The sequence below is a fragment of the Tachyglossus aculeatus genome, chromosome 3, assembly GCF_015852505.1.
Source record: "Tachyglossus aculeatus isolate mTacAcu1 chromosome 3, mTacAcu1.pri, whole genome shotgun sequence".
NCBI lineage: Eukaryota > Metazoa > Chordata > Mammalia > Monotremata > Tachyglossidae > Tachyglossus > Tachyglossus aculeatus.
The window spans coordinates 34,716,083-34,730,327 of NC_052068.1; the positions used below are offsets into that span (position 1 = coordinate 34,716,083).

The 14,245-nt window shown below is 45.1% G+C and overlaps 1 protein-coding gene across 1 annotated transcript in view; it reads left to right on the forward strand.

Annotated features, from left to right (window-relative positions):
* LOC119925261 (heparan-alpha-glucosaminide N-acetyltransferase-like) overlaps positions 1-14,245 on the forward strand; it is a 149,864-nt gene that overhangs the window by 38,521 nt on the left and 97,098 nt on the right. The window contains exons 7-9 of the mRNA XM_038743363.1: positions 1,662-1,774; positions 4,539-4,628; positions 8,777-8,901. Of these exons, the coding sequence (XP_038599291.1) occupies positions 1,662-1,774; positions 4,539-4,628; positions 8,777-8,901 (328 nt within the window). The remainder of the gene's footprint in view (positions 1-1,661; positions 1,775-4,538; positions 4,629-8,776; positions 8,902-14,245) is intronic.

Genomic DNA, 14,245 nt, shown 5'->3' on the forward strand with positions numbered 1-14,245 from the left:
CTCTCCCCCTCTCTCCCTCTCCATCCCCCCGCCTTACCTCCTTTCCCTCCCCACAGCACCTGTATATATGTATATATGTTTGTATGTATTTATTACTCTACTTATTTATTTATTTTATTTGTACATATTTATCCCAATTATTTTATTTTGATACTATGTTTTGTCTTGTTGTCTGTCTCCCCCTTCTAGACTGTGAGCCCACTGTTGGGTAGAGACCATCTCTATATGTTGCCAACTTGTACTTCCCAAGCACTTAGTACAGTGCTCTGCACACAGTACAATTGAATGAATGAATGAATGAATAGAAGCCCCATGTGGGGCAGGAACTGTGTCTGACCTGATTATCTTGTATCTAACAAGCACTTAGTAAGGTGCTTGGCATATAGTAGGCACTTAATAATAATAATAATGATGGTATTTGTTAAGCACTTACTATGTGCTAAGCACTGTTCTAAGCACTGGGGTAGATACAAGATAATCAGGTTGTCCAACGTGGGGCTCACAGTCTTCATCCCCATTTTCCAGATGAGGTACCTGAGACACAGAGAAGTTAAGTGGCTTGCCTAAGGTCACACAGCAGACAAGTGGCGGAGGCGGGATTAGAACCCATGACCTCTGACTCCCAAGCCCGTGCTCTTTCCACTAAGCCACACTGTTTACCACAGTTATTTATGGTCATCCAACAACATGCTTCTCTCTGGATGTAGCATAATGCAGTGTCAGAAGAAATGGTTGTGCATATATGATGATAATGATGATGACGGCATTTATTAAGCACTTACTATGTGCAAAGCACTGTTCTAAGCACTGGGGAGGTTACAAGGTAATCAGGCTGTCCCCCGGGGGGCTCACAGTCTTCATTCCCATTTTCCAGATGAAGTAACTGAGGCCCAGAGAAGTTAAGTGACTTGCCCAAAGTCATACGGCTGACAATTGGCAGAGCTGGGATTTGAACCCATGACCTCTGACTCCAAAGCCCGATCCCTTTCCACTGAGCCACTCATATATGCTTGGTGTCAGACACGGGGCGAATATTATGAGGCAAATTTTCCTTAACATAGGGGCCAACAAGAACCTTGGCCTAAGATGCTGGGCTAGATGCGAGATAATCAAGTTGGACACAGTCTCTATCCCACATGAGACTCACATTCTAAGTAGGAGGGAGAGGGAGCAGGATTTAATCCCCATCTGCCAGATGAGAAAACTGAGGCACAAGAAAATGAAATGACTTGCCCAAGTGATGGAGTCAGAACCTATGTCTTCTGATTCCCAGGATCATAATCTTCCAATGAGGCCCTTGTTGTCCTAGATTCCACTCCCTAAAAACATAAAGCTATTCTATGAAGGTGTAGTGGATAGAGCAAAGTTGTGGATTCTAATCCTGGCTCCGCCACTTGTCTGCTGTGTGACCTTGGACAAGTCACTTGACTTCTCTGGGCCTCAGTTCTCTCATCTGTAAAATGGGGACTGAGACATGGGGCAGGGACTGTGTCCAACCCGATTTGCTTGTATCCAACCCAGCAATTAATACAGTGCCTGGTACATAGTAAGTGCTTAACAAAATAGCATTATAATTATTATTATAATTATAATTATTATTATTATTATTATTATTATTATTATTATTATTACATGCATCCCGTCTTCCCTCTGCCCCACAGTGTCCTGGAGCTGGGCAAGGATCCCAGGGGTCCTGCAGAGGCTTGGCTTCACCTACTTCACCGTGGCTCTGATGCAGACCTTCTTCAGTGTCAAAGACATCCAGGATGTACAGGTGCGTTTCACATTTAATAATACTGGCATTTATTAAGCGCTTACTATGTGAAAAGCGCTGGGGAGGTGATCAGGTTGATCCTCGTGCGGGGGCTCACAGCCTTAATCCCCATTTTACAGATGAGGGAACTGAGGCTCAGAGAAGTGAAGTGACTTGCCCAAAGTCACACAACAGAGAAGTGGTGGAGCCGGGGTTTGAACCCATGACCTCTGACTTCAAAGCCCGGGCTCTTTCCGCTGAGCCACGCTACTTCTCTGCTTTACATGCAGAGCCATGTAAGCTCATAAGCTAGACGGTAAGCTGTTCATTCATTCAATCGTGTTTATTGAGCGCTTACTGTGTGCAGAGCACTGTACTAAGCGCTTGGGAAGTACCAGTTGGCAACATATAGAGAGAGCCCCTTCCTTCCTCTCCCCCTCGTCCCCCTCTCCATCCCCCCCATCTTACCTCCTTCCCTTCCCCACAGCACCTGTATATATGTATATATGTTTGTACATATTTATTACTCTATTTATTTATTTATTTATTTATTTATTTATTTTACTTGTACATATCTATTCTATTTATTTTATTTTGTTAATATGTTTGGTTTTGTTTCCTGTCTCCCCCTTTTAGACTGTGAGCCCACTTGGGTAGGGACTGTCTCTATATGTTGCCAACTTGTACTTCCCAAGCGCTTAGTACAGTGCTCTGCACACAGTAAGCGCTCAATAAATGCGATTGATTGATTGATTGATATAGAGACGGTCCCTACCCAACAGCGGGCTCACAGTCTGTTGTGGGCAAGATACCTGTCTATCAGCTCTGTTATATTGTACTCTCCCAAGTGTTTACTACAGTCCTTTGCACAAAGTAAACACTCAATAAATACAATTGATTGACTGTTTCTCCGACTCCTCCTTTTTCCCCTCCCCTTCCCGCAACCCAAGCCAGGCTAATACTGGCAATTTCCACAGTCTTTGCCAATATCTCTTTGTTTTCAGGCAGCGGAATAGTCTCTAGGGCAACTTGGGCCTAGTGGGAGTCAGAGGATATGGGTTCTAATTCTCACCACCATTTGTCAGTTGTGATCTTTCATTCATTCATTCATTCATTCAATCGTATTTATTGAGTGCTTACTGTGTGCAGAGCACTGTACTGAGTGCTTGGAAAGTACAATTCGGCAATAAATGGAGGCAATCCCTGCCCACAGTTGATCTTGGGAAAGTCATTTCACTTGTCTGTGCCTCAGTTTCCTCATCTGTTTTTTAATATTATTTGTCAAGTGCTTACTATGTGCCAGGCACTATACTAGGCACTGTGCTAAGCACTGGGGTACAAGCTAATCAGGTAGGACACAGTCCATGTCCCAAGTGAGGCTCACAATATTAATCTCCATAGAGAAGCAGCGGGGCTCAGAGGAAAGAACACGGGCTTTGGAGTCAGAGGTCATGGGTTCAAATCCCACTTCCGCCAACTGTCAGCTGTGTGACTTTGGGCAAGTCATTTAACTTCTCTTTGCCTCAGTTACCTCATCTGGAAAATGGGGATTAAGACTGTGAGCCCCCCATGGGACAACCTGATCACCTTGTGACTTCCCCAGCACTTAGAACAGTGCTTTGCACATAGTAAGCACTTAATAAGTGCTTTGCACATAGTAAGTGCTTAACAAATACCATAAAATAAATAAATAAATAAATAAATGCCATCACTATTATTATTATTTTTAGTTTACAGATGAGGTAACTGAGGCACAGAGAATTTAAGTACTCACCCAAGGTCACACATCAGACAAGTGGTGGAGCCAGGATTAAAACACAGATCCTCAGATTCCCAGGCCCATGCTCTTTCCACTAGACCACACTGCTTCTGTCAAATGGGGATTAAATCCTACTCCCTCCTACTTGGAATGTGAGTCCCACGTTGGACAGGGACTGTGTCCAACCTGATTATCCTGCATCTATCCCAGCACTTTGTACAGTGCTTCCCACATAATAAGTACTTTACAGGTACCATAGTTCAACTAAATTAGGACAAGAATATATGACAGAAGTAAAATCAGAAAACACTAGATAGGAAGGAATGGTCAAAAGTCAACTCTTTATAAGTCTGTCTTACATAAAAAACACCATGGGTAAGGAATAATGATAATGATGATGCTATTTATTAAGTACTTACTATGTGACAAGCACAAGCTGGATACAGATCCCGTCCCATAAGATACTTGCAGTCCAAGAGGTAGGGAGAACAGGCATTTTATTTCCACTTTACTGGTGAGAAAACTGAGGCCCAGAGAATTAAGTGACTTTCCCAAGGTCACACAGCAGACAAGGAATGGAACAGTGGCTAGAATCCAGTCCTCCTGACTCCCATTCCCATGCTCTCTCCACTAAGGGCATCCTCCCTTAAAAGAGCCCAAACTCAGACTCGAACATGAGAGGGGTATTTTGCATTTTATCCAAATTCAGAACGTATTAAAAGGATTGCTCTACGATCGATCATGTTTTTGTGGCTGCGATGGTCTATTAATGGTATACATTGAAATTTTTTTTTTCTAAATTCTTAATTGTACTAGAAACCACAAAGGCTCTGAGGAGCTCATTAAGGTCTGCTTGGTACGTGGCTGGACTTTGAGTAATTATCTAAATATCTATGAGCACCAGAGATCCTCCCGGGCTTTAGAGGCTGGACCCTTGTGAACCACTAAGATGCTTAATAAACCCAAACATGAATGTTGGAGGCAGTTTCATTAACCTTCCTACTCCACTGACCCCTCTCTGCTCAGCCAAATTGCCCCAAAGGGCAGTACCAGCCTCTTCCCCTCTCAGACTTCTTTGCCTTTTTTGTGCCACCACTCAGGGGCCTGCCAACTGCGGTGAGAGACAGAGTCATGAAAATTCCCCCTCAAAAATAATGATAATAATAATTTTGGTATTTATTAAGCGCTTACTATGTGTCAATCACTGTTCTAAGCACTGAGGTAGATAATAATAATAATGATGGCATTTATTAAGCGCTTACTATGTGCAAAGCACTGTTCTAAGTGCTGGGGAGGTTACAAGGTGATCAGGTTGTTCCACGGGGGGCTCAAAGTCTTAATCCCCATTTTACAGATGAGGGAACTGAGGCACAGAGAAGTTAAGTGACTTGCCCAAGGTCACACAGCTGACAATTGGTGGAGCCGGGATTTGAACCGTAGATGCAAGCTGATTGGATTGGACACAGCCCCTGTCCCACATGAGGTTTACAGTCTTAATCCCCATTTTGCAGATGAGGTAACTGAGGCACAGAGAAGTTAAGTAACTTGCCCATGGTCACACAGCATCAAGTGACAGAGCCAGAATTAGAACCCCAGACTGAGCCCCCTTTTTCCTCTCCTCCTCCCCATACCCCCCACCTCCTTCCCCTCCCCACAGCACCTGTATATATGTTTGTACAGATTTATTGCTCTATTATATTTGTACATATTTACTATTCTATTTATTTTGTTAATGATGTGCATTTAACTTTAATTCTATTTGTTCTGACGACTTGACATCTGTCCACATGTTTTGTTTTGTTGTCTGTCTCCCCTTTCTAGACTGTGATCCCATTGTTGGGTAGGGACTGTCTCTATACGTTGCCAACTTGTACTTCCCAAGCGCTTAGTACAGTGTTCTGCACACAGTAAGCGCTCAATAAATACAACTGAATGATGAATGAATGAACCAACGTCCTTCTGACTCTCAGGCTTCAGATCAACCCACAGAGCCACACACTGCATCACCTCCCTCCACTAGACATAAAATTGGTTCCAATTTATCGGTTTCTGTGGCCTACACTCTCATTTCCTAACTGTAGCCGTTGACCTTTTAGTCTTTACCTGACCCTGCAGTCCCATCCAATATTTTCCCTCCCCAACCCAGACACACAACAAGCCCATCAGCGTTTCATAGAAGTCGATGTTGTCGCTCCGATTTCTCAGGTTCCCTCCAAAGATAACCTGATGATAAATTGACCTCAAAATGAACACACTCCAGTTCCTGTTCCATTGTTTTTGATAAACGTAATATTTATTCATGTGGAGGCATTTCTTTCTTGAAATAGATCCACTGTTCTAGTCCCTGAGAACCCATCCAACCTAATTTCCTTTCTCAGGTCTCTCCCCTTTGACCAGCATAGCTCTGCTCCCATACAAACTCAGAAAAGGCTATATGGGAGTCAGAGAATCTATTCTTTCTTTTCTTCTTCTTCTTCTTCTCCTTCTTCTTCTTCTTCTTCTTCTCCTTCTTCTCCTTCTTCTTCTTCTTCTTCTTCTTCTTCTTCTTCTTCTTCTTCTTCTTCTTCTTCTTCTTCTTCTCCTCCTCCTCCTCCTCCTCCTCCTCCCTCCTCCTCCCCCCTCCTCCTCCTCCCCCTTCTCCTCCTCCTCCTCCTCCTCTATTCTTCTTCTTCTTCTTCTTCTTTTCTTCTTTCTTCTTTCTTTTCTTCTTCTTCTTTCTTCTTCTTCTTCCTTCTTCTTCCTTCTTCTTTCTTCTTCTTCCTCCTTCTTCCTCCTTCTTCCTCCTTCTTCTTTCTTCTTCTTTTCTTCTTCTTTTCTTTTCTTCATCTTTTCTTCTTTTTTCTTCTTTTCTTCTTTTCTTCTTTTCTCTTCTTTTCTTCTTTTCTTCTTTTCTTCTTCCTCCTCTTCCTCCTCTTCCTCCTCTTCCTCCTCTTCCTCTTTCTTCTTCTTTCTTCTTCTTCCTCATTATTATGGTATTTTGTTAAGCGCTTGCTATGTGTCAGGCACTGTACTAAGAGCTGGAGTGGATACAAGCAGATCAGGTTGGACATAATCTGTGTCCCATATAGGGCTCGCACTCTCCATCCCCATTTTACAGATGAGATACTGAGGCCCAGAGAAATGAAGTGACTTGCCCAAGGTCACACAGCAGACAAGTGGAGGAGCCAGGATTAGAACCCATCTATGTCTCCTCCCCTTATATCTCTCCCTCTCTCCAGGCTCACATCTCCTCCTGCCTTCAAGACATCCCTAGTTGGATGTCCCCCCATCACCCCAAACTTAACATGTCCAAAGCAGAGCTCCTTATCTTCCCTCCCAAACCCCATCCTCTGCCAAATTTTCCCATCACTGTAGACGGCACAGCCATGCTTTCCATCTCACAAGTCCATAACCTTGGCGTCATCCTTGACTCCACTCTCTCATTCAACCCACTTATTCATTCATTCATTCAATCGTATTTATTGAGCGCTTACTGTGTGCAGAGCACTGTACTTATCCAATCTGTTACCAAATCCTGTCGATCTCACCTTCACAACATCGCTAAAATCTGCCCTTTCCTCTCCAAACTGCTAAAATACAAACCGCCACCACTTTGGTAGGGTCACTCATCCTATCCCGCCTAGATTACTACATCAGCATCCTTTCTGACCTCCCAACCTCCTGCCTCTCCCCACTCCAGTCCATACTTCACTCTGCTGACCGGATTATCTTTCTGCAGAAATGTTCAGGGCATGTCACCCCCTCCTCAAAAATCTCCAGTGATTGCCTATCCACTTCCATATCAAACAAAAACTCCTCACCATTGGCTTTAAGGCTGTCCATCACCTTGATCCCTCCTACCTCACCTCCCTTCTCTCCTTCTACAACCCAACCCACATGCTCCACTTCTCTGGTGCCACTAACCTTCTCATTGTGCCTCAATCTTGCCTGTATCACCACGGACCCCTGACTCACGTCCTACCTCTGGCCTGGAACACCCTCCCTCCTCAAGTCCACCGGACAATTACTCTCCCCCATTCATAGCCTTACTGAAGGCACATCTCCTCCAGGAGGCCTTCCCAGACTAACCCCCACTTTTCCTCATCTCCCACTCTCTTCCGTGTCACCCTGACTCGCTCCCTTTATTTATTTATATTGATGTCTGTTTACTCGTATTGGTGTCTGTCTCCCCACCTCTAGACTGTGAGCTCATTGTGGGCAGGGATTGTCTCTCTTTATTACTGTACTATACTTTCCCAAGCACTTAGTACAGTGCTCTGCACACAGTAAGTGCTGAATAAATGTGAGCCCACTGTTGGGTAGGGACCATCTCTATATGTTGCCAACTTGTACTTCCCAAGCGCTTAGTACAGTGCTCTGCACACAGTAATCAATCCATCAATCATATTTATTGAGCACTTACTGTGTGCAGAGCACTGTACTAAGCACTTGGGAAGTACAAGTTGGCAACATATAGAGACGGTCCCTACCCAACAGTGGGCTCAAAGTCTAGAAGGGGGAGACAGAGAACAAAACAAACATATTGACAAAATAAAATCAATAGAATAGATATGTATAAGTAAAATAAATAAATAAATAGAGTCATAAATACACACAAACATATATACATATATACAGGTGCTGTGGGGAAGGGAAGGAGGTAAGGCGAGGGGGATGGAGAGGGGGAGGAGGGGGAGAGGAAGGAGGGGGCTCAGTCTGGGAAGGCTCAATAAGTGCTCAATAAACTCAGTAAGCGCTCAATAAATACGATTGAATGAATGAATGAATAAATATGGTTGAATGAATGTATGAATTAACCCATGACATTGTGGCTCTGAGGCCTGTCCTCTATCCACCTCGACATACTCCTTCTCTAATCTTGGTACTCAAAGGAAATATCACTATCATCCTCATCAATGGCATTTATTGAGTGCTTACTTTGTGCAGAGCACTGTACTAAGCTCTTGGGAGCATACAAGAGAACAGAGTCGGTAGTCTCGTTCCAGGGGTGCAAATCCTTCCTTTAACTAAAGCTTCTTGTGAAAAGAAGTGATTAAAAAAACTAAATCTCCAGTTCTTTCAGAATCAAGAAGAAAAATATTTCAAGACGAAGGGGTGCCATGTTTGGAATTTATTAGCCAACAAGAGGCTTCATTCATGCTATGAGGGAAATGAAATGGATCAAAAGGCGTTTTCCCAACTGCTTCTCTCTGGAGTGTTTGGTCAGTCCCTCCGGCGTTCATCTGACTGCAGTCCTCTGATGGTGTCTTCTTTCCTCCACTTAGGTTGGTCGTTGGTGGGCTCCACTCAAGGACATTCTTCTCTACTGGCCAGAGTGGCTCATCATTGCGGGCCTGGAGAGTCTGTGGCTCTCCCTGACCTTTCTATTGCCAGTCCCTGGATGCCCCAGGTAAATGACCGAACATCATCATCATTATCAGTCGTATTTATTGAGCGCTTACTGTGTGCAGAGCACTGTACTAAGCGCTTGGGAAGTACAAATTGGCAACATATAGAGACAGTCCCTGCCCAACAGTGGGCTCACAGTCTAAAAGGGGGAGACAGAGAACAAAACCAAACATACTAACAAAATAAAATAAATAGAATAGATATGTACAAGTAAAATAAATAAATAAATAAATAGAGTAATAAATATGTACAAACATATATACATATATACAGGTGCTGTGGGGAAGGGAAGGAGGTAAGATGGGGGGATGGAGAAGGGGACGAGGGGGAGAGGAGGGAAGGGGCTCAGTCTGGGAAGGCCTCCTGGAGGAGGTGAGCTCTCAGTAGGGTCTTGAAGGGAGGAAGAGAGCTAGCTTGGCGAATGGGCAGAGGGAGGCCATTCCAGGCCCGGGGGATGACGTGGGCCGGGGGTCGATGGCGGGACGGGCGAGAACGAGGTACGGTGAGGAGATTAGCGGCAAAGGAGTGGAGGGTGCGGGCTGGACTATAGAAGGAGAGAAGGGAGGTGAGGTAGGAGGAGGCAAGGTGATGGAGAGCCTTGAAGCCCGAACAGACACAGGGGTCACTGGGAGATGAGTTCGAAGCCAAACTGAAACCAACTTTTCAACCCCAGTTACCTCTAGCTGAAACAAGAACAGTTTTTCCAACAACCCCACTAATTTTCAGGGTCTTCTTTAGCATAATAAGAATAATATTTTGTTAGTGCTTTCTATATCGTGGTGTCTAACACCTTTGCTCATTGCCCAAGTGCGATGTAATGCTCAAGGAGAAGCAAGGTGCCTTTCATTCATTCATTCATTCATTCAATTGTATATTTTGAGCACTTAGTACTGTGCAGAGCACTGTACTAAGCACTTGGGAAGTACAAGTTGGCAGCATATAGAGATGGTCCCTACCCAACAACGGGCTCACAGTCTAGAAGGGGGAGACAGACAACAAAAGAAAACATGTGGACAGGTGTCAAGTCATAAAACACAGCTCTTGGAGTCAGAAGGACCTGTATTATAATCCTGGCTGTGGTACATAATAATAATGATGGCATTTGTTAAATGTTTACTATGTGCAAAGCATTGTTCTAAGCACTGGGGGGGATACAAAGTGAGCCACATGGGGCACACAGTCTTAATCCCCATTTTACAGATGAGGTAACTGAGGCTCAGAGAAGTTAAGTGACTTGCCCAAGGTCACACAACATACATGTGGCGGAGCTGGGATTTGAACTCATGACCTCTGACTCCAAAGCCCTTGCTCTTTCCAGTGAGCCACCCTGCTTAACTGTCTGGTGGGTGACCTTAGGCAAGTCACTTCACTTCTCTGCACCTCAGTTACCTCATCTGTAAAATGGGGGTAAGAGTATGAGTGCCATGTGGAACGGAGACTGCGTCTGACCTGATTCAATCGTATTTATTTATTGAGCGCTCACTGTGTGCAGAGCACTGTACCAAGCACTTGGGAAGTACAAATCAGCAACATACAGAGACGGTCCCTACCCAACAACGGGCTTACAGTCTAGAAGGGGGAGACAGACAACAAAACAAAACCTGATTGACTTTTAACACTCTGGGCATGTCACCCCCCTCCTCAAAAATCTCCAGTGGCTGCTTATCAAGCTTTGTATCAAGCACAAATTCCTCACTATTGGCTTCAAAGCTCTCCATCACCTTGTCCCTTCTTACCTCACCTCGCTTCTCTCCTTCTCCAGCCCAGCCCACACACTCCACTCCTCTGCTGCTAACCTCCTCACTGGGCCTTGTTCTCGCCTGTCTCTCTGTAGGCCCCTGGCCCACGCCCTACCTCTGGCCTGGAATGCCCTCCCTCCTCAAATCCGCTAAACTAGCTCTTTCCCCCCCTTCAAAGCCCTACTGAGAGCCCACCTCCACCAGGAGGCCTTCCCAGACTGAGGCCCCCTTTTCCTCTGCTCCTCTTCCCCTCTACATCACTCCTACTCCCTCCCTGTGCTCTACACCCCACCCCACAGCATTTGTGTATATATGTACCTACTTATAATTCTATTTATTTTATTAATGATGTGTATCTATTTACAATTCTATTTATTTATATTGATGCTTTTGATGCCTGTCTACTTGTTTTGTTTCGTTGTCTGTCTCCCCGCTTCTAGACTGTGAGCCTGTTGTCAGGTAGGGATTCTTTCTATCTGTTGCCAAATTGTACTTTCCATACACTTAGTACAGTTCTCTGCACACAGTAAGCCCTCAATAAATATGATTCATTCATTCAGTCTGAACTGAACTGAAGTGGGGAGAGGCAGGAGGATGGGAGACCAGAGAAGAGGCTGATGCAGTAATCCAGTCGGGATAGGATGAGAGATTGAGCCAGCAAGGTAGCGGTTTAGATGGAGAGGAAAGGGCAGATCTTGACGATGTCGCGGAGTGAGACCGGCGGGTTTTGGTGACGGATTGGATGTGTGGAGTGCATGAGAGAGCAGAGTTGAGAATGACACTGAGGTTGCGGGCTTGTGAGACGGGAAGGATGGTAGTGCCGTCTACAGTGATGGGAAAGTCAGGGAGAGGGCAGGGTTTGGGAGGGAAGATAAGGAATTCAGTCTTGGACATGTTGAGTTTTAGTTGGCGGGCAGACATCCAGATGGAGATGTCCTGAAGGCAGGACACGAGCCTGGGGGGAGGGAGAGAGAGCAGGGATAGAGATGTAGATTTGGATGTCATCAGCGTAGAGATGATAGTTGAAGCCATAGAAGCAAATGAGTTCACCAAGGGAGTGAGTGTAGATAGAGAACAGAAGGGACCAAGAACTGACCCTTGAGGAACCCCTACAGTAAGGGGATGGGAGGGGGAGGAGGAGCCCGCAAAGGAGACTGAGAATGAACGGCAGGAGAGATAAGAGGAGAACCAGGAGAGGACGGTGTCTGTGAAGCCAAGGTTGGATAGCGTGTTGAGGAGAAGGGGGTGGTCTACAGTGTCGAAGGCAGCTGAGAGGTCAAGAAGGATTACCCCAGAGCTTAGAACAGTACTTTGGCACATAATAATCATTTACCAAGTATTATCATTATTATTATTATTATATGCCAAGAACTGCACTAAGCTCTAAGGTAGATACACAGTAATCAGGCTTGACACAGTCTCTTTGCTACCTGGGGCTCACAGTTTTAGGGGGAGAGAGATGAGGTACAGATGAGGAAACTGAGGCATAGTGAAGTTAAATGACTGGTCCGAAATCACACAGTAGGCAAGTGGCAGAGCCAGAATTGGAACCCAGGTCCAAGACTCCCATACTCATCTCTTTTCATTAGTCCATGCTGCTTCTCCTTGAGCACTACATCATATAGTGACAGTGAACAAAGATGCTATATACCAGGATATGTGAAAAATTTATTTCCAATTGGCCTGAAAAATTTACACCAAAACAGCAAAAGATGAAAAGAGAAATAGTTCATTTATAAGAAAGACATTTGACAAATCCTTTAAAATCAACTTTTAATTATTCAACCTAATGGAATGGGAAGATGGCATAGAAGATGGAAAACAACAGAAAATATAAAACAGAGATTATACCCCATTCAGGGAGCAAAAGGAAGTGGGGTCATGGCCTGTCTTGGGTGATGAAAAAGGCAGTTTCGTGAAAGAGTAGGGGTATAATCCCAGTGTGGGAGAAAAATGACAGGAAGTCAAACTGGCAACTGGTGAGTATAATAATGATAATAGCATTTGTTAAGCACTTACTATGTGCAAAGCACTGTTCTAAGTGCTGGGGAGGTTAGAAGGTGATGAGGTTGTCCCACGGGGGGCTCACAGTCTTAATCCCCATTTTACAGATGAGGGAACTGAGGCCCAGAGAAGTTAAGTTCATTCATTCAATCAATTGTATTTATTGAGCACTTACTGTGTGCAGAGCACTGTACTAAGCGCTTGGGAAGTACAAGTTGGCAACATATAGAGACAGTCCCTACCCAACAGTGGGCTCACAGTCCAGAAGGGGGAGACAGAGAAGAAACCAAAACATATTAACAGAATAAAATAAATAGAATAAATATGTACAAGTAAAAAAAAATCAATAAATAGAGTAATAAATACGTACAAGCATATATACATATATACAGGTGCTGTGGGGAAGGGAAGGAAGTAAGGCAGGGGGGATGGGGAGGAGGGGGAGAGGAAGGAGGGGGCTCAGTCTGGGAAGGCCTCCTGGAGGAGGTGAGCTCTCAGTAGGGCCTTGAAGGGAGGAAGAGAGCTAGCTTGGCGGATGGGCAGAGGGAGGGCATTCCAGGCCAGGGGGATGACGTGGGCCAGGGGTCGACGGCAGGACAGGCGAGAACGAGGCACAGTGAGGAGATTAGCAGCAGAGGAGCGGAGGGTGTGGGCTGGGCTGGAGAAGGAGAGAAGGAAGGTGAGGTAGGAGGGGCTGAGGTGATGGAGAGCCTTGAAGCCCAGGGTGAGGAGTTTCTGCCTGATGCGTAGGTTGATTGGTAGCCACTGGAGATTTTTGAGGAGGGGAGTAACATGCCCAGAGTGTTTCTGGACAAAGACAATCCGGGCAGCTGCATGAAGTATGGATTGAAGTGGGGAGAGACAGGAGGATGGGAGATCGGAGAGGAGGCTGATACAGTAATCCAGACGGGATAAGATGAGAGCTTGAACGAGCAGGGTATCGGTTTGGATGGAGAGGAAAGGGCGGATCTTGGCAATGTTGCGGAGCTGAGACCGACAGGTTTTGGTGATGGTTTGGATGTGAGGGGTGAACAAGAGAGCAGAGTTGAGGATGACACCAAGGTTGTGGGCTTGTGAGACGGGAAGGATGGTAGTACCATCACTACCACTAAGTGACTTGCTCAAAGTCACACAGCTGACGAGTGGTGGAGCAGGGATTTGAATACATGACCTCTGACTCCAAAGCCCATGCTCTTTCCAGTGAGCCACTCTGCTTCTCTAAAAGCCTGCTGTAGAAAGTCAGCTGGGAAACCACGTAATCCATTAATCATATTGATCGAACACTTACTGTATGCAAACCACTGTACTAAGTGCTTAGGAAAGTACAATGCAACAGAGTGGGTAGTCACAATCCCTGCCCATGAGGAGCTTCCATGCTAGTGGGAGCCTCAGATATGAAAATAGATCATGGATATGTACAGAAGTGCTGTGGAACTGAGGGTGGGATGAATAACAAGTGCTTAAAAGGTACAAATCCAAGTATACAGAAGTTAGACTTTCCCTGAAGAGAAGCTAGGGTACTGTTCACCAGCAGCTCAGCTGTGAACATGTCCAGGGTGGGAAGGAAAAATTATGTCAGCTACATGGACAAGGATTGGCTAA